Below are 24,781 nucleotides of genomic sequence, written 5' to 3' on the forward strand. Positions count from 1 at the left end.
AGCTTACATCACATCTCAGCTTTAAAAGCTCAACTCCACACTCTCTATTTCTGAATTGAGAAAGCTCCTCGGATGAGAAGCGAAACGTCTTCAGCTACAGAATAGAAGTCCAGTTGTTTTTGTTTTTTAACTTTTTTTGAAGAGCCTCCTTTAGGTTTTAAAGTGTAGGTCAAAATGATGAGATTTAGGTGAGAAATATCAGGAACACATTTATTTGAAGGATTAAGAGTGATTATCGAGATGAAGGTGGCAGTGAAACGCAGAGAAAGACCTGTTGATAAAATTTCACAAATGACAGTGACCAGTGACGAAACACAGATGTTACTGGATGAGGAAAAGGATAATCGATAATGACCACACTCAGGGAAAGAAGGCTTAACAACAAGAGACAAACTAAAAGTAAAAGAAAAAGAGTGGAGTAGTATCAGAGATAAAAAAAAAGAATAACAACACTGAGAGAAATGCTTACACACATAATAAGACAAAACGCAGAACAGACAACAGTAAGAGAGTGGCAGAGAAAGAAAAAGTGGATCCCAGAAACCAAAAAAAAAAAAATGAGGTGATGATTTCTGACGTACAGCCGGCTAGCAAGGCCTGGTGTACGGGGAAAAAAAGAGGCTGAGCAACCAGGGTCTTTCTGTGGACGGTGGAATGTGTGTGTGTGTATGAGTGTGTGTATGGTGAAGATGATACAGGTGAGGGGGTGGTGGGGGACACTTACGTGAAGGCGAAGGCCACCAGAGCACCACTAACCACTATAAAGTCCAGAATGTTCCACAAGTCACGGAAGTAAGATCCCTGGTGCAGAAACAAGCCCAGCACCACCATCTGGAAGACATGACATTTGCTCAGAGCAACATACAGTACGCACATAAATCTGTGCACATTTATATTTCAGATCAACATTCACATGCAAGTCACATCGCTTGAGAAATCTACACAAAACAAACACACCAGTTCTCTTGAATCAGCACAGACAAGAACCATCACAAAACAGTAAAAATGCACATCGTAAAAAAACAACTGATTAAAAAAAAATCAATTAGTAAAAAAAGTAAATAAAAATGTAACATAGTCACTATAAACATCCAGTCCTGCGCTAACACACTGATACTTTGTTACCTTGATCAACATTTCAAATGTGAAGACACCTGTGAAAACGTAGTCAAAATAACGCAGCACCTGCAGAGGAGCACAACACCACGAGTTATTATTATCCAATAAATCTCAAGGTAGAATAAGAACCAAAGGGATGAAGAAAAAAAGGTAAGAAACAGAGCACATGATATTAGCAGGGACAGAGATAGAGACAGAGATCAACAAAACTCTCACCTTATTTTTAAAATAAACCAATTTTAAGGTTATTATCGCTAACTACATTATTCAGAAACTTGTATTTAAATTACACTTGTTTTTTCTGTGTTGTGATCATTATTTGCTGTAAAACACAGCAGTCTGTGATGAGTATTTCCAGAAAATTGTGAAACAATTCGGCAAAATCAATATGAACACTAGTGGCCACCATAAATAAAAAAGGAGGATTTTTCTGCACAGCTGCTTGAAAGAATAAAAACTATATACCCAATAAAAAACTGGAAGACTGTAAATGCAACTTTTGTAGAAAAACTAATTTAAAACAAGGCTGTGAGACATTTTATTTACGTGCACACATTCATAGATGATAGGAAAGACAACACACACACACACACACACAGTAATGTCTCACATTGTTTCGTGGTGAGTCAGGCTTGACAGGGTCCTCTGCAGCGAGGGCGATGCTGCTCATAGCGATAACAGACAGGATGCTGAACTCAAAATACTTCAGAGTCAAGATGTAGTGACAGCACCTTCGAAACCTGATGCAAACACACAAATGCACACGTTCCACAAAATGGTTACTAAAACACACTAAGCATTTTTCTGCTCAAGAAAAAAAACTTTAAAGAACATTTCCATGTCTTATAAGACATAAAACAGTGATGTTGTACACACACACATGCTAATGTATAAACTCACGGGTTAGTTGTAGACAATATGAAGCAGGAACTGAAGGGAGGCATGCGTTTAGGGCCGTCTTCATCTTCACCCTCGTCCTCCTCCTCCTTCTTTTCCTCGCTCTTCTTCTGGTCGGTGTTGGCGTTCTTGTTCACTGAGCACAACAGAGAAGGAAAGCAGAGAGGATAAACAAGTGACAGACTGACAGAAAGAGGTCAGATTCACCCGAGAAAACACATGAGACACCTTCACCGGGACTGCTCTGAAAACAAAACTGAATAGGACTGAATAATACTTTTATATAAAGTCAAACAGTACAGTTCTATTGTCCAGCTAAAATACGTTGTGACATTTCTTTAAAACCTTGTGACAACCATGGAAATAATGCAACAAATCTTTCACTTTTTAGTTTACAATAACATATTTTGGCAATAAACGTCAATCATAAATGTAGGCTTTTAACAAAATTTGAAAAAATACTACTATATTAAGTGATTAGCAGCAGAAATTAGATTTCATTTAAAGTGTTCAAACTTTTAACAAATCCTTATATTCATATTGTGGTGTCACAATTTGCACATTTACGTTTAATTTTTTATTTTTTGCACAAGGCAACATGATGATCACCTTGCAAGATGGCATTGGTAGAGGGGTACGGGTAGACAGGGGGCATGTCTATTGTTGTGTAGTCGGGTTTCGCCATGCTGGTCAGGATCAGGCTGTCCATGCTGTGGAGCAGGGTGTGGGTGTCAGAGTCGTGGCAGTTCAGCAGGTTGTTCAGGTGGTCAGGATGGTCTGGGTGATCAGGTGGGAGAGCGTAAGGGTGCTCATGGGCACTGGCCAGCTTGCTGTTGTTGCGAAAGTTGTCAAGGTCCTCGTTATACTGCTGTATGGGTCGTGTGGTGGAGAGGCTAGGGCCGGTGCTGCAGTGCTCCCTGATGGCGGAAAACAAAGCAAGGATCAAGATAAAGAAACAAGATAAGAAAATAAAATGATAAAAGAGGGGAACATAAAACGACAAAGGAAAACAAGCATGTCCTGCCCGTTTATTACATGAATTTAAATAAGACACAAATCTAATAAGGCATATAGAGTATGCAGTTATTTTGTTAATAGATGTTTGCACTAAACCAACAGGGAGTAATGTAGTTGTCACTGTTTAAAAGTGTTAGTTTCGATAAACAACAAACAGCTTTTCTTGATTGTCACTTAGACTGATGCAGGAAATCTTTTTTTTAAAAAAAACTTACTTTCTGGTGCGATGGCCTCGACATCTTTCCTGGTTGCCGTGGCGATGCCGTCTTGTCTTTCGTCCTCCCTCTTCTTCAGTTTTCTCCCCCTCTCCTTCTGTCCCCCTGCACTGGTGTCTTCTGCCCTCCTCCCCGTCCCTGGCTGCCCTGTGGTGCTGTCTGGACCGCCTCTGCTCGTTGTTCCCCTCTCCGCCCTCGCTACGATGAGGGGAAGTGCTGCAAGCTTCCCTGCGCTCCCTGTTTCTGTGCCGATGGCCTCGATGACTCCGGTGGCTGTGCCTCTCCTCGTCCTGGCGGCGCTCAACGCTCCCTTCCACGTTACCCAGAGACGTGCAACTGAAACCGTGCTCCATGTGAGTCTCTGGGGGCTGAGGTGCAGCTCCAGTTTCCGTGCCAGAGACTTTCTGATGGTGACGGTGGTGGAAGTGGCAGTGGTGAGCAGCACGGCGGCAGTGGTCAATGTCCTGGCGCCGATACTGCTGGTCCAGAGGCAGCTCACCAGGTTGAGTCTTGTTGGTGTTGTTGTTTCGATTGTCCTGTGGGTTTACCACCAGTGGCCTGTCCAGGTGGGTTTTAATGTCACCACGTCCTTTCCGTGGATACGACACCTGAGTCAGGGTAATATGGTCCATAGTGTTAAGAACTGAAATACAATTTAAAGCATTTCTTACTCACCCAAGTACCATGAATGATGGTTTTATCCAAACAGATTTATACATATCTGCTCCTAAAACCTTGTCTGACAGAAATTGTTTTTTACTATAAAATAATTCAGTTATTTCCAAAAGAATCGTACAATAAAGCACATAAATATAAAGCTACTCTTTTTTTGTATGCTTATTTTTGCAAGCTGCAGAAATGTGCTTTAAAGCCAGCACATTAGATGTATTCATAGACCCTTCAGATCTAGACCTTGAGTCACTGGCCTTGGTCAAACATGGAATATACCTCATATAAACTTTTTTTTTCAAAAAGGTTTTAGGTGTTGACTTTTTTTTAAGTCATTTAGTTTTTACCTTGAAATATTCATTTTAAAATGTGTTTAGCAGTAGTAAGTTCTTTCATTCTTAAAAGAAAGGTCATGTAACACGATTGTAGCATGATTGTGTGAGAGGCAGCAAGCGAGAGCGCTACATCCATAGTGCACAGACTCTGGTTCCAAAAATACAACATGGCAGCTCCCGTAAACCGGGTCTTGCTGGCTTTGATTACCAACAAGAGAAGGCGGGGACAGTTGGTCTATAATTTATACATTCTATGGATGTAACGCCACTTTTAATGTAATTCATACATAAAGTTTCAGTGTGTAACATTTTGGTCGATCTAGTGGCAGCCATTGGCTTTCTTCACTTTTCTAATACGTTATATCACTATATTTTAAACTGCAAACAGTTTCCAGACGTTTTTGATCTCCATAGTTTTTTTTCCTTACTGAGGTTGTGGGCTAGTCAGTCGGATGTGCCTTTCTACAAATGCCACTAGATGTCACTATATGTTACACATGAGACCTTTAATGTATGCAGGCTCACCCTGGGATTTAAAGCATTGCTCAAGCACCCACCCAGTTCCCTTCCCCAAGCCACACATATACACAGTTCAGCAGTCAATCATTTTTGGCTCCACATAAACAGTTCAATTTTAAAACTGTTATGACTTCTTTTTTTCTTCAGAGCCAAAAATTGCCAAAGCAGCGCCCTAAGCGAACATACAGTTTGTTGAGCTAAATCCAGTTGACTCCCGGTCGCCTTTTTAGTCAATGTTTTTTTCCCCAGTTCGCTCCAGTTTTGAGTTGCCTGCTGTCTTAGAGTCTGGCTCTGGGTTTCTCAGCATGCCCCACTTTAATAATGCATTGCTCCCAAGCACGCAGCATCAAGTCGTCCCACATAGCAGCACAGTGGCAACAATTTTTCACAAGCTTAAAGGGATATTACACCCTGGAATTAAAACATCTGTGAGTACAGCATGACCCAGAACACACAGTGGTTAAAAACCAGGTCAGACCACTGCATTAGAACAGCATTTTTAGTGCACACCAATACAGACTCCATACAGATGAGCCAAAACGAAATTAAAGAGTCACTTAATATCTGGATAAAAAGCCCAAACTGACCTCAGTGTTTGAAACATTCAAGTAATTTTCATTGCAATTCAAAATCAAGAATACCTTATGGACATGGCTAGCTGTGATCTGTAGTTTTCAGATGTCAACAAATGTTACACACAAGACCTTAAAAGTATGCAGACAAGACCTGCATCTGTAATCACACCTATAACTGATGTTATAGATTTTGAAAAGCAATGAAAATGACTTCTGCTGGGTTATTTTTAAAATCACAGAATGTATGCAGTCAAAAACTGATGGTATACACATGTAATATGTGTAACATTTGAAATCACATAAATAACGGATGCCACAGTACAAAAAAACAACAACAGTCGAGTGCATCTCTACATCACTGCAACAAAATAAGAGGTTAAATGAAGGCAGCAAAAATAAAGATTAACAACTGAAGTTCATTAACTTATTAGAAAACCTTCTACTGCCATTTGTCATTAAAGGTATTCAGTTATAATATACTTTAAGATCATGCTGACATTTAATGATCTAAAAGGTGCATACATTCAAGTCTACATTTGGGGTTGTTTCAAAGTGTTGTAAATTCACTAAGATATTCAAATAATTTCTTTTTTGGCCTTAGATTTTTCTCAACATCACAGGGGTTATGATATCCCTTTAAGTAGTTAAAGCAAACCATCAAACTACTTTACACAAATGTTCACCATATATATCAGGAGTAGACTGCATATATATATATATGTGTATATATGTATTTCTTGGGGTCGGGACTCCTCACCTCCTCTCCCTCCCCTCCCACCTTCCAGTCGTCCTGCTCCAGCTCATTGTAAAGCGCCTCACGGCTCGTCATCAGGTTTTGCCGCCGAATCTCGCTCGTCCTCTGCTCCCACACCGACTTGTTGACTTTATTGTGGTTCTTCTGCTGCTCCTTGCTGTTGGCAGAGGTGGAGAAATTAACGACAATAATAACCGTAGACCAAACCAAGCAGCTTCAAATTGTTCGAACGTTTGTGACTTTGAAAGTGGCAGCAGATTTATTTGAGCTTTGTTTTAAGGCGTCCTATTGTTTCTGCTGCAGGGAGCAGGTTTTAGACTGTCCGCCTCTCGCTTTTCTGCACTCCACAAAGGCCTGAATCTGTTCTTTTCACTCTTTGAACAATTGCCTAATCACATTTTAAAGGACGTTCTCGAGTTCGCCTGCATGTGCATTGTTGTGTGTACGTGAATGCCTGTCAATCACAAATGTTAGAAAAGACAGCTTTGTAAGAAAAACAGTGCATGTCTGAGTTAGTGTTGTTTTCTGAACGTGTAAAAGAAATTCAGTTTTTAAAATTAAAAACTGAAATTGACTTTTGCTTGTAAAGGTGAGCATACATTTTGTAAACCTGAGTGAATTAGAGAGGACTATTTAGTTGTGAAGTTTGCATCCTTAAACAGGGTCTGTGTATTTCCATATATTTGTTTACATGTTTTTGTGTTTGATCATAACGAAGTGTGTGTACTCACGCAGCAATAGACAAGTTGGCAGCAGACAGCGGGCTGACCTCTGCGACTTCCTTAGCCTTCTGTAGTGCTGTCTTTTGATTAGCTGCCTCTTCCTGTTCTTCTTCATCCTGTCGAAGAAGATTCAGTTTGATTTAAATGTTATTACTTTGATTTATACAATAATATCCCTCACATAGAGAAATGTTTGTGAAGCTCTACAAGCTCAACAGAAACAAACTGTCTTTTTTTTTTTTTTTCACGAGCGACCCCCTACCTTGGTGAGCTCCTGGGCGTTGGCCAGATTGTCGACAGCGATGGCCAAGAAGACATTCAGTAGCGTGTCTGTGGTGGTAGAAGTTACGGAAAATACTGATGCTTGTCAACAACGAGAAAAGGCATGGACACAAAATATAGGGTCTATCATTGGAGCAAGCAAAGGTTTTACAGAACAGGACTGAAAAATTACCAATTCCAGCAGCTCTTATAGATCTTTTATAATATTTTAGTTTAAAAGGCTCTGTATATTTACATGCATGAATATTGTACATTTTGAGTGTATTTATATAAAGATGTGAAGGCAGGATACAGTTGCCAAAGAGTGTCAGGACAATGAAGAAGATAGAGAAGACCATCCCTTTGTCATTTACTCCTCCTTGGGACTCAATACCATTATACATCACCATATTCCAGTCCTCTCCTGTCAGGATCTACAAAAAAGGGGAAAAGTTATATTTTAATATGTGAAAATTAAAAATATTTTTGAAAATAGGTCAACATCAGAATAAAAACTGTTCAGGATGATCTTCCTTTATAAAGGATTTTAAAAATAAAACAAATAAAAAATATATTCTGTATAAACTAACCCATTTATCTGAACTTTAAATCATTTTACACATATTGGAAAAGCCTGGAGAGTGTTTAATATGTGATAAGGCAGATCTTTTAGCTACACTGTAAAATGTAATTTGCCTCGCAATTTCATCCCAATATTGACAAGGTTACAAAAAAGTGACATAAAATCAAAATTAAGTTCTTGATCTAGTCAATATTGACTTTTGTATGAAATTATAAACATAATAAATCAATGATGTCCTAAATTGAACAGGAGCTGGAGCTGACACCAATAATAAAATCAATTACTGAAAAGGTTTTCAACTGCTCCCATTCACAATACAGCATGCCCAAGGGCTGATAATTCATAGCCCTTAATCTATGGGAAAACTGTATCCTAATCTTTTTATGAACTTTTGAAAATTCTAGTCAAAACGTCTCATCTTATCCCATACACAAGGATGATGGTACAGATGGTGACCACCATATATATATATATATATATATATATATATATATATTTACATATAATACTAAATTTGTTGTTGCATTATTGAAGAAAACCAGCACAAGACAAATCAACAACAACTTAATAAACAGAAACATTTGAAAAGTGATACTTTAAGCTGATTTGTCTCAAAGCTCTTAGCCTACGTTATACATAATCACTGCAGCTTTGGAGAACTGATTTGAAATTTTATGCAAATGCTGTTTTGAAAAGTTTGACTGAACAAAGATTTTTGTGTTATATCTTATTACGTCTCTCTTTGTCCCTTTGAACGGCATCTCTAATTGTCACCATAAGGTAAAAATTAACATTTAATGTCAGAAAAGGGCTCGACTCTTTATTTCTTACCTGAAACACTGTCATGATTGCTGCTGCAAAAGTGTCAAAATTAGTAGGTGGAGTTCCAGTTTCAAAGTTAAATCTGCAGGAAAAAAAAAAAAGCAAAACAAGAGGGAAATGTAATACTGTGCAAACAGAAATAAAGTAGGCATACAATGTAAATACTGAGGAATGGGCTTATTTTGAAGTTTTCTCTGATACTGACTGTCCTCCGAACAGCTGCATCCCCAACAGGGCAAAAACCACAATGAAGAGGAAGAGGAGGAAAAGCAAACTGACAATGGACTTCATGGAGTTGAGAAGAGAAACCACAAGATTTCGAAGTGGAGCCCAGTACCTGAAGACAAATGTTAGAGAAGGATGAATAATTACATACAAAAAAATTAGTCCTAACTTCTCTTTTTCCTGTCGCTTGTCTCATCCTCTGAGCAGCTTCCTATATTTGATCCTTGTCTGGAATAATCTTGTTTAAGACTTGATTTCCTCCCCTGAGTTTAATAACTATCACACTTTCAGGGACAAAAAAGGTCCTGCTCACACCTAGTTTTTTGGGACTTTAAGCATCGTCCAACTCTCACGTATTTGTTGAAATGTGTGAACAGACTATATCTGAAAATATGGCTCCTGAAGAGAGTGTCAAACAAAAGTCAAAATGCCAAGACATCAAAGTGATTTAGATTTTATACTAGTGGTTTAAAACAAAAACTGGAACTGGACGGCTATTTCCTGATATTTTGTCTTGTTTGTTGATGAAAGGGCTGATGGATAAGCAGAGACAGAAAAAGACTTACTTGGTGACTTTAAAGATGCGCAGTAATCTCAAAGCTCGTAATACACTGATACCAAAAGATGCGCCTGGTTTTATAGTGGCCCACATCACCTCAAAGATGCTTCCAACAATTACCTGCAAAGAGAGACAATCATGTTCTTTTTCTCAAACATTATGTTCACATTTTATTTGTCCCTCAAGGTTCTGTTTTGGGACCTTTGCTTTTTAGTTTGTACATTAAAAACTTTCCTGAAATTTGTCTACCTAAAGTCAACTTGCCAAATGTACGCTGATAAAGGGGTTGTAAATATTTTTGCAAAAAGAAGCATTTTCAATTAAATGGTGTTTTTAAAAATTCGAACTGCATACAATGTAGCAAAAACTAGACAGTATTTTTAAATACTAAGTATTCTCCAGATAGTTTTTTTTTTAAAACAAAAGATTTTCTTCTGCGTTTTTACTTCCTGTCCACATACATAGAACATTTTCCAAAGTAGAGCCATCTGTTCAGTGTCTTTTTTTAAGGTTTTTAATATTAGAGGTAAACTACTAGTGGCTCGCTGTAGTTTTCGAAGCAAGGAAGTTGCCCTTCCTTAATTAACCAGTTGACATTTTTTAAAAAGACTTAACAGCTGTATCCTTATGATGACATCCCATGATGTAAATATATTTCTTAAATCTAAACAGTGTTAGATTTTAAAACAAAGCCTGATGGGTATGAGCTCTTGTTTTCACTTAGTCACTGTGTGTGTGTGTGTGTGTGTGCTCACCACGCAGTCGAAGCAGTTGAATGAGGAGTGGAAGTAGGGCTGAATGCCCAGACCATACATCTTGATCAGCATCTCAGACATGAACAAACCGAGGAAGATAAACTCTGCATAGACTGGCGGAGGGAGGGAGAAAGAGAGGCGTAAGTATGGGGACAACAGAGGTGGGGTTGTTGGCGGAAAAAGTGAAGGATGAAACAAAAAAAAAAAAACTGTGTGAGAAAGTGTGAGAAAGAAGTTGAGTGGAAGTTAATGGTGGGCTGTTTTAGTGATGTATGGACTCCATGAGAAACTAGAAGTGCATATTTTATTAATACTAAATATCAGCCAAGCATAAGCTGATTTTATTGTATGAGTGTGTTATTGTGTTTGTTCAAGTCTGCAGCTACAATTAAACTAAAGAATAAATAATTTGGGTTTATTTAAGCTCATCAAACAGAATAGATTTTATATAATTGATAATGAGTATATAACTGTTCTTGGCTTAAACTACCTGCTCACACTGAATTTTCCATGACTATGTTTCCAGATAGTACACTATGAACACTGACATCATGAGGTCTTCTACTTTATTTCTTGCTATTGCTGTAAAGCGGCTGCAATCAGCTACGATAATTGTATAAAGGCAGGAAATGAATATCTAAAATCGACAGTGAATTCAGTCGGACTAGTTACTATTTGATAAATGGAGGAAACGCACCATATGTGTTTCTACTATTTGTACTCCTAAAATAGTAAATGTCTTGTTTGCATGTGTAGGAGAAAACAATAGGTTTGAAGAAGATAAAGAACCTTTCAAAATGGGGCCAAGATGAAAGCAAGAAGAATCTGTGTTAAGCATAAAATTAGCCAACAGTGAAGCCTGAGATTTACTGAGACTATAAATGAGGAAAACAGAGTCATTTTTAGGTTTAGGTCCAAATATACCTGAGTTTTAAAAACTACATTTATCACCAGGTCCTATAAAAACCGTATTAAAAGCTCTCAGATCGGAGTGTAGGAGTGTAGGAATGTGTACTTGTATACATTTAGTGTGGTTTTTTTTGTTTTTACTCACAGAGAAAGTCGGAGAGGAGCTCAGGCTGGTCATAATGCACCACAGCCACACAGATGGTGTTGAGGCCCACCAGGCAGAGCACGGTCCAATAAAAGGCCTGCGTCTTCACCATCTTACGGATGAAGAATCGCATTCGTCGCTCTTTTTTACTGTAATTGGTGCCGTCCTTACCGCTCTTTATACTAGAGCGTGCAAAACCTAAGAAAAAGCAGTCAGACACGTCACATTCTGCGACAGATGTTTGATGTAAATTATCTGAAATTCCTCTTGCTTTCCACGTAACGTTAAAACTCTTGATTAAAATAGGGGAAATGCATGTTTTTTCTTACCCACGGCATCTTCCATGTTGTCCTCTCCTTCCTCTTGGTTTAGGAGCTCTGTCTTATTATTTCTAGTTTTGATGGTTGGCCGTCGCCTTGAGCCTTGCAATAAAACGAACAGCAAAAAACGCTATTTCATCTGTTGTCACTCTCCCACCTTTTTCACTTTGTCTGTCACCAATTTACATTTTTGTCTTTAATTTCCACATTAATGTAAAATGACCACCTGTAAAGGTTTTGGGCATCAGCTGAAATGCCGCCTGATATCTGAGACAAACGTCCCACTTAAACAGTTTAGTTTTACAGCATTTTGCCGTGCAGAGAAAAAAAAAGTTACCGTCAAAATTTCCTGTGGTGTCTTCCTCAGCCAAAATCACCTCCTCTGTAAAATTATAAAATAAAATGTGAGAACACTGTGCAAATATAGCAGCCAGAGCATTACGCATCAGACGAAGTGTGATTGTCATTGTGTTCTGACCCGCTTTGCAGATCCACTCCAAGTATCCGTTGAGCTCTCTCTCGATCTGCTGCTGTCGCCTCAGCTTGAGGAACTCGCTCCTGTTTTCCACTCGTTCTCTCTCTTTGGCAAATTCACTGTGGGGACATTTATTATTATTTTTTACTGTCATTATAACACATCCTCCTTTATTCTGCTCATCGTCTTGTCACAAAGAGCAAGACTATAAGTTACATGAATGTACTGCATTTCCTAGAAAGGTGGAGAAATGTTTGCAGACAGAAACACGGAGGATTTTACCCTGAGAGTACACCCAGCACCAGGTTGAGCATGAAGAAGGAGCCGATGATGATGAGGGGGATGTAATACATCCAGTTCCAGGTGCTGCCCTCCACATCATTACTCTGCAGAGACAGTCACATTACTATTTATGTCATGTTTAAAATTAGGCTTGATTTATTACCCTGCTACCTTTTAAACTGATAATACCTAGACATGGTCTAAATATAGACTTTGAACACGCTTTGCATTTTTTTAGCCCAAATACTTAACTCTATTATTTCATTACTAAAAGAAACAGCGTATTTCAGTCTAGTACAGCTTCAGTGAAGGTATTCATTCATAGATCATCATCTACAGCAGGTTATTCTTTTTTCTCCTGGTCACAGGATGAATCTTAAAGAAAAGAGCTGTAGAGACTGAAAATACTGGGTTGAACAGTAAACCTTTTGGTCCAGCAGAAGTTTCACAAAAGCTGCATCTTTGAAAGTTGAGCTGTGTCTTTGTGGCGCTCCATCACCCTGCTTTGTCCCCAATATTTGTTCTTGACAGTTGTCTTACTCATTCTTTCTCTTTTCTTTCAGCAGATTCACTCATATTTCCACCTAAATGTCTTCTTTGATTCTACGCTTTTTCAATTCCAACATATTTGTTTACCTACACAGACTACGGCCAGCCTAGTGTAGTTCTATCATGTGATCAATACAGTTTTTGACAGATTCAGCCGAGTGCTTTGTTTACATTAAGTGTTTACCAGCATTTCAGAATCGCATATCAACAATCTGGAAAACAACTGAAGTAAAATCTTTCAAACTGTGCCATTTGATGTAGTTTAAGATAACCCCTTTTTATGTTTTATTTCATACTTTGTGATGAGTATCTTTAATCATAGAATAGGGTACTATGAGCATGAAGATTTCCATATGTATGTATGATTCAAATAAGACATTTCCTCATCAGGATAGTAAAGATTACACAGTCACTGATTTCTAAATTATATTTTTCAGTTGAATTTTCTTAACTATAGGTTTTTTGTCTTTTTCGCTATTTGACAAAAGAGACCTCAAAAATAATACAACTACTTGATCATTAAAATGCAAACAAAATAAAGGCAAACACTGATAAATGATGTAAACCTTTGCTATAATGGCAAAGATCTAAAGGGAACCAAAGTGCAAACTTTATACTGCTCCAGAACCATTTTATTTACTGAAAGACCGACCTGGAAGCAGATGTTGTGTGTCTGCAATTCAGAAACAAACACATGCAGTCACTCTTTGTATTGAGGAGAGCGACCAAACAGCTCAAGGTCTGACGTGTTGTTACTTCTGTCTGTGTCACCCCAAAAAAAACTCAGCTGACAGTCGCAGAAATCAGATTACTGAGGATATGTTTCCATGACTCCCTGTGACGCCCTAACGGATCTATCAGCTGATCGTTGGCTGCTGGACGCCTGTGTGCATGTGTTAAATTCATCACTACATGCCACAATACAAGCAGCCACGTCTCTATTAAACTTTCATTGGTTTCCTCCTGACTGCTTGTGTGAGTGTGGAAGTCAGCCTTCATCCATCAGAAAATATGTTAAATATAGAGCGAGGTGGACCAGAATAGAGAGAGAGAGAGAGAGAGAGAGAGAGAGAGAGAGAGAGAGAGAGAGAGAGAGAGAGAGAGGAGGTGAGAGCAGAGTGACTCCTAAAGAAAGAAAAGGGCAGATGAGAGAATGAAGACAAAAAGTCAAACAGATGACAACGTAACAGGGATGGGGGAAAAAGCTTTTTGGAAATGATGTGTCAACATGTGATTTTAATCAGTTTATAAACTACACTTTGCTTGATATAGTCAAAAAGAAAAAAACAATCTGAATCAAACTAACCTCTGTGCATACTGGTGAGTCTGACAGCCATAAAAATATAAAACAAATCTTCCTGGACTGTGTTTTATCTTATCATCAATACATGTCATGTCACTAACAGAAGCTCTGATCTGAATCAGCAAACACAGCGAAACTAAAGCCAATCTGAAAATTACAGGAGATCATGTAAAGCGTTTTAGTTTTGTGCACATAAAATTTCTGAACATTTAGAAATTCACAATGTCCAGAACAAAAAGGAGTCATTGTGTCCCACAGAGGACACAGTTTCTGAACTGCCAGAAACACTGTTTTTGTAATCCAGCCTTGAATTTTGTGATTTATCACCAAGTGAACTTTTTTTTTTCCCCTCACAATTGTTGTCTAGTGGAAGTACATTGGTACACAATGTTCACAGTTTAGAAAGTACTTTGATATTGAGCTCCAAATGTGGAGAAAATTCTCAGTTCTAAAATAATTTGTGATGCGGACATGGACGAGTTGGCGAGTTTGATTCAGACAGTGACAGAACAAAATCAAAAGTGAGACAGAAAATTATAGCATCTGATTGTTAATTCTGGTGACATTCAGTTTTCAAAAACTCAAAGAAGAAAAAGAATTTAAAGACGAGGAAGAGGAGGAGAAAAACTAAAATAGGAAAGAAATATAGCAATGGAGCTACAAAATTATTTAATTGTAATTTATTTAAATTAACAAGGACACATGTAAGGCCTTTGTTGTATCTGGAATTCATTGATATGCTAAACTGTGTGGTTTGAACTTCTTTTAAAAGCATGGTTTGGGCATGGCTAACTGGACGAACGTACATAGTAGAGCATCTCTGTCCATCCTTCCATGGTGATGCACTGGAAGACGGTGAGAACAGCAAACAGGATGTTATCAAACTGGGTGATGCCGTAGTTTGGTCCGATCCAGCCAGGATGACATGTTGAGCCGTTCGGACACAACCGGGAAGGCGTTTTGTTGCCACATGGTAGCTCATCAACTGTCTCCCCTGGAAAGAGAGAAAACGAATTAGAGAAATATTTATCTTATACTCTTTGGCTTGTAATGATAGGACGATGACTTGTTTCACTGTTAGTATATTGTTTTGGTATAAAGACACTAGTCTTGTTATTTACAGCAGTACATCATATCTGAACATTAAACTGTCTCTCCTCTAGTCACCTGTCCTGACAAGTTATGACCATTTAGCCAAACACCGCTGTAGCGAATAGAAAAGTGCTCCTAAGCCAAAGTAAAATGGAATTCAGCCAGCAGTTTTTTCTAAATCACGTGTGGTCAGAAATATTATGCATTTGACCAGATGAGATTTACTGTTTTGAGCTTCGAACCAAGTGATGTGTACAATATTTCAGTGTGGCATGTTCTTCTTACTCGTTACGTCATCGTAGCAGGTGGTGTGGAACTTTCCCATGTAGAACTCCAGGCCAATGATGGCGAACATGAGGATAGCCACAAACAACAGCAGGCCAATCTGCAGCAGGGGGATCATGGCCTTCATAATGGACTTGAGCACCACCTGCAGGCCTGAATAGCAATGGAAAACACGCAGAAGGGCAGCTTAGAATAGATTCAGAGTTTTGCAGTAAGGTTAGTTGAATTCGCCGGTCTCTTACTCTGCAACTTTTACGAATATAATACAAACGGTGAGGTTTTTAGAAATATATGGACTAAAACTGCCTAAATGAATGGATAGACTAAAACATCCATCCATCCATCCAACCATCCATCCATCCATCCATACATCCATCCATTCCTTACTGGGAATTCCAGACACCAGTTTTAGTGGTCGCAGCACCCTCACAGCTCGAAGTGTCCTCAGATCAAGTTGAGATCCCACAGACGACAAAATCCTGCACAGACAAACAAAACAACAAACCTCATAACTTTAACAAGAAAACTTGTACTTTTGCCAGTTTATTGCTTACACCTTGCTGAAACCAAATCACCAAATAACTTGAACTGTTTCCATGTCTCATGAAAGATAAAATTAAATATTTGTATTGAAAGTTTTAAAGAGGGCTGTTAACTTTATGTAAAGTATTTCCAGGTGCGGTTATTAATACCTGTAACACATTTAACTCATTGGAACAAGATGCCATATTGTGACATTCCACCGTATCTTTGGATAAAGTTTCTGGATGCTTGTGAGGCCATAATGTAAAGATGGTCAACAAAAGGTTGGAAAAGTGCACGCTAAAAGGCAGAAACCATGTCTCAACTGCATGTTGAGTAAGAGAGTATGGGGTAGAAAGGAAATGATCTGAGGACAAGAAAATTAAGTGTATAACGATGCACTGGAAAGAGCACTATATGACAGACATCAGATCTGGAAAAATATACATAAAAATGTAACTTTTCTCCTTTCATTTATTATATTATGACTTTGTGGTAGCTGCATACCAAATATCAGAGAAACAATTCTAAGCCAAGTAATGGTGTCTCCTAATCATTGGTTGGTCAGGACAGTTGAAGCTTTTTTTTTTGCACAAATTATGAGACATTTTATTTAAATTGCAACTCCCTTTTCTGGTAGCAGAAAGAAAAATAAACCAGTACGTACCTTAATTCAAAAGGGTTTTCTAAATATTGTTTGCATAAATTAACCTAATTTTTTTCTAGTTTTATTGTGATATCTGCAACATTTTTTCACGCATTTAAGCCATATTTTCCATCAGTGTCCATAGCAACAGCAAATTGGCAACACGTGAGCAACTAAAAAAAAAAAGGGAACTTGCACAACAGCGTTACCAGTAGTAAGTCACACGAGTGAGGGAATTTATCAGTTAGAAACATTTATACACGCAATGAGTTAATGCCCTATTTACCCAACTCAGTCTCACAAGAAAATACAAAAATGTAATGACCACATTCGCCTACAGGGCGATTATTGATCGCTGGAATCACAGGGATGTTGGAAGTACACAGTTATTCAGGAAGCAGAGATCAAACTCATTTCAAATACAAACATGTTTTAAAAATTGGTTCTAATTTCAAATGAAGTTTAGTTTGGTTTTTACTCTCTGTGTTCAACTTTTCTTTGTTTTATGAGACCTACATTGTTTTTACAGTGGGTCTTTGGTTAAGTTTAGCATAAAAAAAACAATGTGGTGAGGTTTTGGAAAAGATTTGATACTCTTTCACAACCCATTACATGCTTTATATAACCAGTTTATCTGGCTCAGGTTTAGGAGCTTACTACAGCCTTTCCCCTGCTGCTGGTAAGAACTGGGGTACATCACAGCTCTGAAACAGAGAGAAATCACACAGCTTCGAAACACCAGCTGAGCATGACTGTAGACTGTTGGAGGAAAACCTTACCGCATGTAAAAATGTGATTGTTTTTGATGCATTAGGTTTTTGCTCCCAGCCCCCAACTCTTCCTCCTCCTCAGGTTTGTTGTTAATTCCAGTAAGAGGTCATTTATTAAGAGGCACAGCCACAGCAGCCAAACCACTCATCCCTCAATGGTTTTTTTTAACTGCTACAGCTAAAGGCCATGCTGCACATCTACAAAAAACAGGACCTCAGCAAAATAACCAAACTGCCTCGGCTTAACATGATCTCATCATGATGTAGAGTAAATAACATGGAAATAGCAGCATATTGTTTTCTGGGGTACCTTGAATGCAATTTCAAAACATTTTTATGTCTAATTCAGCTCATCGTGTTGAAATACAACATAATGTGCATCAACTAAGATGCCATTGTTTGTTTTTCTGACACTGCAGAGACTGATCATGTTTTCTATGTACAATTTCAAGATTTGCAACTCCTTATACAGAGTATACAGAACTTTAACTTCATCTGTGTAAGGATTTGGTTTAGCCATAATTTATTACAATCTAAAAAGAATTCTGTTTTAAGATACTGTACTATTCTGTTGTTGCTGTACAACAGACACTACTTCACAATGACCAAAGTTTTAGGTGATTTTTTTCAGCTGTGCTGACTTTACATAATAAAGTAACAGATAAAGTAAATGAGCGACCCTTAGGTTTTCCTTTCTTCTCTCTAAATTTTGACTTTCCATTTACCTTCTAGTCAATTATTTTAACTTTTGACATTTTAAAAAAAACAAAACAATCACATTTCAGTGGATCCTTTTTTTCTTGTACCCCTCCACTTCTGCCACACAACACAAACCTTCAGGATGCAGTTGTCCCTGGCAACAGCTGAACCTGAACACAGTGTGTTTGTTGGCCAGCAGATGGAGCAGCGAGTATGCTGACGTTTGTGAGGAACAACAGGGAGGAAAACAAGAGGCCAGAGAATTATTGAAATAGACAAGGGAACAAGTACGTGTGAGAATTTTTGTTTTTTGTAAAACTAAATGAAATGAGATGGAAAAAAAACCCAACTGAGTGGAGCTAAATGAAGTAAAGAACGGTGTGTCCAATAAGTAAACGATGGATAAGTAATGGCTCCTTATAGTTTATGAATTATTTGATTTAATAATGTTATCTTTTTGTACCTTAATTTTTTAATAGTTGTAATGTGCATTAATTGAACAGGTGATTACAACAAATGCACCCTCAAACCAATTTATTTTAATAACTATGAAATTTTCACATTTTTATCACATATCCACCTTAGGCTAAATAAACTGGTGAAAGACACAATTAAGAAATGGATTTTTGGTGTAAAAATATGTTTTTTATTAGTGTACAACTAAAACATTTTAATGGCACGTCCAAGTAAAAGACAAATTCTATCCCTAGAGAATAATAATTAAACCATAAACTGTATATAAAAGATGGGCAGGTATCCACTGTCAGACATCACTGCTTTCTAGTTGGAACTGGCTTCAAAACAGCATCTTTGGCTCCAACAGATCTGATAGACAATACTTTTTTAAATTTCTTACATATTGTTTAAGTTTCAGTAAGGTCAAAGTTTAATGGCAATGAGATCAGAATAAAATGAAACGGATGCAGAAAAAATTATTGTTGTTTTGGTTTTTAAGACATGAAGTAACAGTGAGTATGCGCAAATCAGATTGCTGTGTCATCATTTCTGAAAAGGTTCATATTTTGAAACTGCATAGACACAACAAAATCAGAGTTTTTAAAAATCTCAAGTTATTTTTGTCACCGTAAATTAAGTTCACATGTAAACTTTAAGTGCAAAAAAGGTAGAAAATATTAGTTATTTTTAAAACATTTGTTGGAAAATACAGAGGACTGTAGAATTGCATTTTTAAATGTTACATTCAGTAAAGTATTACAGAGCATGTCCAACACATTGCCCAAAACTCATTGTTTTATTAGTAATTTACACTAAAGAAATTCTAAGGTGACCCAAGACTTGTCAGTTTATATTGCAAATTGACATAATATTGACACTTTTATTCCCTGCTGAATAAAAGGGAAAGGGTTGATGCTTTTGCCTGTCTCTGTGTGTGTGTGTGTTTCTTTTTCTGTTATATCATGTTAAACCAAGGGTCAGATTTTACTGATATTCTCAAAAAGTAATCACTAGATACACATCTACAACTGATTAACCCTTCACAGTCAACCACATCCAACATGGCCACCACCGCTCAGCCACCTTAGTAAACTTAAAAACTATAACAGTCAATTTACAAGATAATTAACTACAATTGTGTGTGTTGGTAGCTGTGACTCACCTCAAACTCATACTTTGAGCACTAAATGATGTCACAAGATCTGTTTTTAAACCTTTGCTATTAATTATTGGAGTCAACTCTGTTTGTTAACAAAATATCTCATGAATTACTGGACAGGCTTTAATGAAACATTCAGAAAGTAATCATTTGGTGTGCTCATACAACTGGTAAACTTTTTGAGTGAAAGTAATTCAAGATGACCACCACAACTAATCAACCTCAGCCAGAAAACAACACATACACATTAGTGTTTATACATCTTACAAAATCTTGCAAAACTGCATGAGATTGCAGATGAAGTCATTAGCAAGGTTTGACCAAACAGCTATAACTCTGTCCTTTCTCATCATAAGACAATCTTAGTTTAAAACTTTTGGCATGAATTGTGGTGGGCAAAATGGATTCCTTCAAGGAATGTTAGGCCTTTAAGTTTATTATAATTTATCTTTTTACTTTAAAGTTTAATTTGTGTATTTTCTCATATCCCTTGTTAGTTTGTTTTCTCTCTTTTTAGCTGCATTTTAACATAAACCATGTATTCAACGAGTTATCCAAATTCCTTTTCATAACTGGGATTATCCAAACACAAGATATCATATAGAAGCTCTGTAGTTATTAGACAACCCTAGAGAATTCCTAATGAAATACAGACTGCGAGGAAAGAGAGGCAACATCCCCTTAAGAGACAGAGAGCGTAAAAAAAAGAGTGAAAAAATTGAAAAAGAGTGATAGTCCTGTGTGTTAAAAGTGTTAGATTCAACTGCTGAGGCAGGGAGACATTAAAACTCAACGGGGAAACAGAAGCAGAGACACGGAGAGACTCCAGAGATGAAGAAAGGGAGAGTTTTCTCTGCAGTGGGAGAAAGTGTTTGGATGGTGATGACAGAGGCTCTCACTGCTGGGAAACACCTTACAATGAACCTGTAAAGCAACACAAACACAGTTTAAGCTGTGCTGTAACATCCTATCAGTGTGTTAACCTCTTAGACGTTGCACCCAACTTCTCACCTCGATTGTGTATTGCTTGCATTTAAGTGACGACGTAAAGCGAGATGTAAATCCTCACTGAAACAGCAATATTTTCACTCAGTCTACAGCGCTTTTTACAGCACATTTGGATTTCACCTAAACACTACCACAGCAAAATGTTTTACACAATTACATACATGAAGTCTGATTTTCTTTTTTCTTTTTCAATTGGAAAATGACCAGTTCACAAGTAAGTCATGGCTGCCGCAGGACAGAATGTCCTCCAGTTCTTTCACATGCAGGACACAAACACCATTCTGCTTTCTAACGGATGGCTATTAAACTGTACAATGTATATACAGTATGCCATATATTATTGTGATTGAGCAGAATCTGTGTGCCCAGGTTAAAATAACCAAAAACTCTTTTCCAAGTGTAATTTGGAGGCAAGGTTGAGAACTGAAACCTTAAAGTTAGTGTCTCTCTGCCGCTGGTGATTCATCACTTAAACCGAAAGTTTCTTTTAGCAATCTAAATGTTGTAATAATAGTAATTACTCTAATGTCTCCCTAATAATTACTTTGGACTTTTAGCTGACTGTTAGAGATACTCTGATTTAGTTTCCTAACAACAGCCCTCCCTTCCTGCTGTAGCTGTCCTAAATGAAGAAGAGACTGATGATGATGATGATTGAGAGCCTTGATGAAGATCCCAGAGGTCACCTACTACCTTCAGTTTGCTTGGTCTCTCCCCGTTCACAGAATTGCCATGGCAACCGGCGATTCCTCTCTTTGCTGAGTCTCCACGGTTACCGACCTGCTCTCATTCACAAGCGTTGCCGGGGAAACGCAGCCCTGGCTCATTGATGGAATCTCGGCATTGCTGCAGCAACGGGGATAGGAAGTGGGTCTCCTAGCGATTGATTTTCAACCCCTCCAAACCCTTGCATATCCCACCCACGCACACATACACACACACATACACATATACACACACAACCCTTACTTAGTCTTAGCACACCCTGTTCTAACAGCAGCCACTGTGCATCCTGGCAAACATTCCTTGTGCACACTCAAGTGCAACTTCTATTGGCCGCAAACACAGACAAACCAGTGCAAGTGCAGTCACATGCCAAACACACACACACACACACACACACATCAGGTGTACATTGCATGTTTGAGGAGATGGCCCAGCTAAGCCTGGGTTGTGAGACTGACACAATTCTCTGTTGCTGGTGGAAACCTAATTGTTTGAGTTTCACAACATCTACATCTAATGATTGTTCCTTTAACTACATAAACAAGCAAAACCAGAAATTTTAAGGCCGTATGTTTACATGCAGTGTTAATTATTGGCGAAAGGCAGGTGATAATGTTCTTGCCTATGTCTGTGTATGCGTGTGTCTGCTTGTAAGCAAAATATCTCTTCAACCACTGGATGAATTTTAATTAAACTTGCAGAAAGTAATCATTGGATGTATATCTAGAACTGATTACCTTTTGAAGTCAACCACATAAAAGGTAGCCATCAAAGCTAATCAACATTAGCCAACACAAAAAACTCTAAAAACTTTAACTCTGTCAGTTTTATAGATATTGGGCTAAAATTTGATGTGGTAGTAGCTGAGAGTTATTCACAACACATATTCCAAACTTGACATGTAGTGATATCACAAGAGATCGTGCATGATGTTATTTTTAGGGTTGGACAAAAATAGCTATAACTCTGTCATTTCTCAACAGATGATTTTTGTCTGGAACTTTGGCACGAAAGGCAGAATGGACGGAAGAATATTTTGTTAAAACAACTTTTACAGTTTTAGGTACACAGTTGGAAGTAGCGTGGTTACATGTCCTACCACTCAAACATGTTTTATTAACTTAGAAAATAAAACACTGTGCATGTGCAGTGATTACGTGCACCTTAACACATGTGGCCTTTGTGATGGATGTTTATGAGAGCTTATATGGTAAAAAAAAAAAATACTATGAACTCACACTGACAACATGGAAGAGATTGGGACAGGTTCCAGCCAGTAACAAGAGCATGAGTCGTGTGTGTCTTGCTAGTGTGTTCATGCACATGCGCACAGGGCTTATGTGTGCATCGTGTGGAAATAGTGTGGGAGTGCCATGTGTCACCACAGTGTGAGCTCCTGTCCCCTTAGTGTCTCCCACTGAGTCCTCAGTGCTCAAACCCCTTGCCGATACACTTCTACACACATGCATGCAAAAGAAAAACCTGGACCACAGATGATGGAAATGATACACACACAGTAAAGAATTTCGAACAATGTGTTTCAGCAAGCTACCAGCAAATACCATGATGTGTGCCGACACTTGAGCAACCAACATCACAATTACATTAACAGTTTATTCACAGTTATTTAGACATACTGACACACAAACTAATGGGAGAGCACTTTCAAGAATAATCCAAATGAGTAGTTTTATAGCAAAGTTTAAATTCTACAAACAGTTGTTAATAAAGATCAGCTACATTCTATCAGTGTTTGATGTGAACTTTCCTTTAACAGAGAATAAAGCCCATGTCCTACAATGGCCAACAGTAATTTCAGGTATGCAGCACATACTGGAGGTTGCCGAAGGTGTATTTAAAGAACCTGTCGCTGTTTCCTGTCTCCAAATCTAATTCCAGAATTTATTAATAATGGTAAAATCAATTCTCAGTGGAGATTCTTGTTATTATGTAGCTACAAGAACAAATTAAAATACTAGATTCTCTTCTGTGACTGTCAGTGATGCATCAACTTTTCTTTTAGCTGTTTCTTCATAATTAATTGATGATAAAGTTTTGCAAGTTTATGAATTGATAAAAAGACAAAGCACAACAACATCAATGCTTTTATTTGTTAAGGATGAAGTGCTTTTAATAAAACTGCTCAGCATGGTTATCTTTGAGACACCTGAAAATAACTAACATGGAAAAAGAACCACCCACCCTCAACCTCCAAGGAGAAGTAAAACTTTTCAAAACCTTTGTGCAAACGCAAAATAAACCTTTATACAGATGACACTATCATTTAAACACCAGCTTCATCACAAGCTGTGCGACAGCGATACAGATTGCATTAATATTAATCCAATTAAATACTACGTTAAAAATTTATGCTTTATCCTCTTTCTAAGTCATGTTATGACTAAAGCATTTCTTTACATCTAATAGTCAACTTTTTCAAAGAGTGTAAAGTGTAATTTGGGATGTTTTGTTGGGGTATTTGAATGGATGACAAAATTTCATTTGACATTTATATCGCTAATCTAGTTAAAATGTTTCACATTAAGATCTTAGAAATTGTGTTTTACTAATATTGCAAAGACAAAAACATGTGAAAGCCCCCATTTTATCAATGAACAATTATAACCCATTTATTTTTTTCTTAATTTTAAAGAACCTTATTTGGTGTACTATTCCTAGATGTATTTAAAATGGAAAATTACCTTTTGATAACTGTATTCTTTATAATTTGATCGACTCAACATCACCATCCTTACCATCCACTTACAGTAAAGTTAATCAGAGAAAAAAAAAAAATCATAAAATGATCCAAAAGGGGTTTTAATAAATCGTCCTAATCTTTCTTTGAAGTGACTCCAGCTCTATGTGTGAGTGAATCCATGCACAGAATGTTCAGCAAGATGTTTGTGTTTACAGGAAGTGAAGAAATCTAGTCTCCATTTGTTTTACCTTCTAAATCTGTTTCAACATATTGGTTCCCAACTACAAAAAAAAAAACAAAACAAACAAACTGTGAAGTCAAAGTTGACCTAAAATATTTCAAATCAGTTATATTTGCTCAGGATGAAAAGTGTGGTCTACAAGCTGTTCTTTCTAGAAGTGCAGCTCTGGTCCTACAAACACAACGCTCGTACAGTAAGTGGAATAAACTTGTATCTTAGAGAACTCTTAGTAAAAGAGGACATTTTTTTGGCAATTATAATTTTACTCAATAACCCATCTCTCTTCCAAAGAGATGTTAAGCTGCATTCTCCAAATGTTATATCAACTCTGCAAATGTTATGTCAGTTCTCTCCGAGGTCTCTAAGGCTGCAAGTACAAACCATTTTCCCATGGGGAATTCCACTTAATGGGTAAAGAGGGAAGGTCAGCAATGGACACCGAGGACTGTAATGGTCCAATGACCAT

The 24,781-nt window shown here is 37.7% G+C and overlaps 1 protein-coding gene across 22 annotated transcripts in view; it reads right to left on the reverse strand.

The window, feature by feature from the left end:
* The window catches only part of cacna1ab (calcium channel, voltage-dependent, P/Q type, alpha 1A subunit, b), a 144,300-nt gene that overhangs the window by 48,074 nt on the left and 71,445 nt on the right, over positions 1-24,781 (reverse strand). For 18 of the 22 annotated variants that reach the window (XM_017435950.3, XM_017436025.3, XM_017436397.3 and 15 more), the window contains exons 6-27: positions 15,775-15,866; positions 15,388-15,540; positions 14,817-15,004; positions 12,159-12,262; positions 11,880-11,995; positions 11,739-11,783; positions 11,411-11,503; positions 11,082-11,279; positions 10,028-10,140; positions 9,280-9,392; positions 8,694-8,825; positions 8,498-8,570; positions 7,397-7,517; positions 7,085-7,152; positions 6,832-6,938; positions 6,104-6,257; positions 3,249-3,856; positions 2,626-2,933; positions 2,020-2,152; positions 1,730-1,859; positions 1,126-1,185; positions 725-831 (exon numbers count right to left, since the gene is read on the reverse strand). In XM_017435950.3, the coding sequence (XP_017291439.2) occupies positions 725-831; positions 1,126-1,185; positions 1,730-1,859; positions 2,020-2,152; positions 2,626-2,933; positions 3,249-3,856; positions 6,104-6,257; positions 6,832-6,938; positions 7,085-7,152; positions 7,397-7,517; positions 8,498-8,570; positions 8,694-8,825; positions 9,280-9,392; positions 10,028-10,140; positions 11,082-11,279; positions 11,411-11,503; positions 11,739-11,783; positions 11,880-11,995; positions 12,159-12,262; positions 14,817-15,004; positions 15,388-15,540; positions 15,775-15,866 (3,216 nt within the window). The remainder of the gene's footprint in view (positions 1-724; positions 832-1,125; positions 1,186-1,729; positions 1,860-2,019; positions 2,153-2,625; positions 2,934-3,248; positions 3,857-6,103; positions 6,258-6,831; positions 6,939-7,084; positions 7,153-7,396; positions 7,518-8,497; positions 8,571-8,693; positions 8,826-9,279; positions 9,393-10,027; positions 10,141-11,081; positions 11,280-11,410; positions 11,504-11,738; positions 11,784-11,879; positions 11,996-12,158; positions 12,263-14,816; positions 15,005-15,387; positions 15,541-15,774; positions 15,867-24,781) is intronic. The other 4 variants (XM_017436811.3, XM_017436887.3, XM_017436724.3 and 1 more) reach the window with 1 other exon arrangement.

The sequence above is a fragment of the Kryptolebias marmoratus genome, linkage group LG3 (assembly GCF_001649575.2).
Source record: "Kryptolebias marmoratus isolate JLee-2015 linkage group LG3, ASM164957v2, whole genome shotgun sequence".
Classification (NCBI taxonomy): Eukaryota; Metazoa; Chordata; class Actinopteri; order Cyprinodontiformes; family Rivulidae; genus Kryptolebias; species Kryptolebias marmoratus.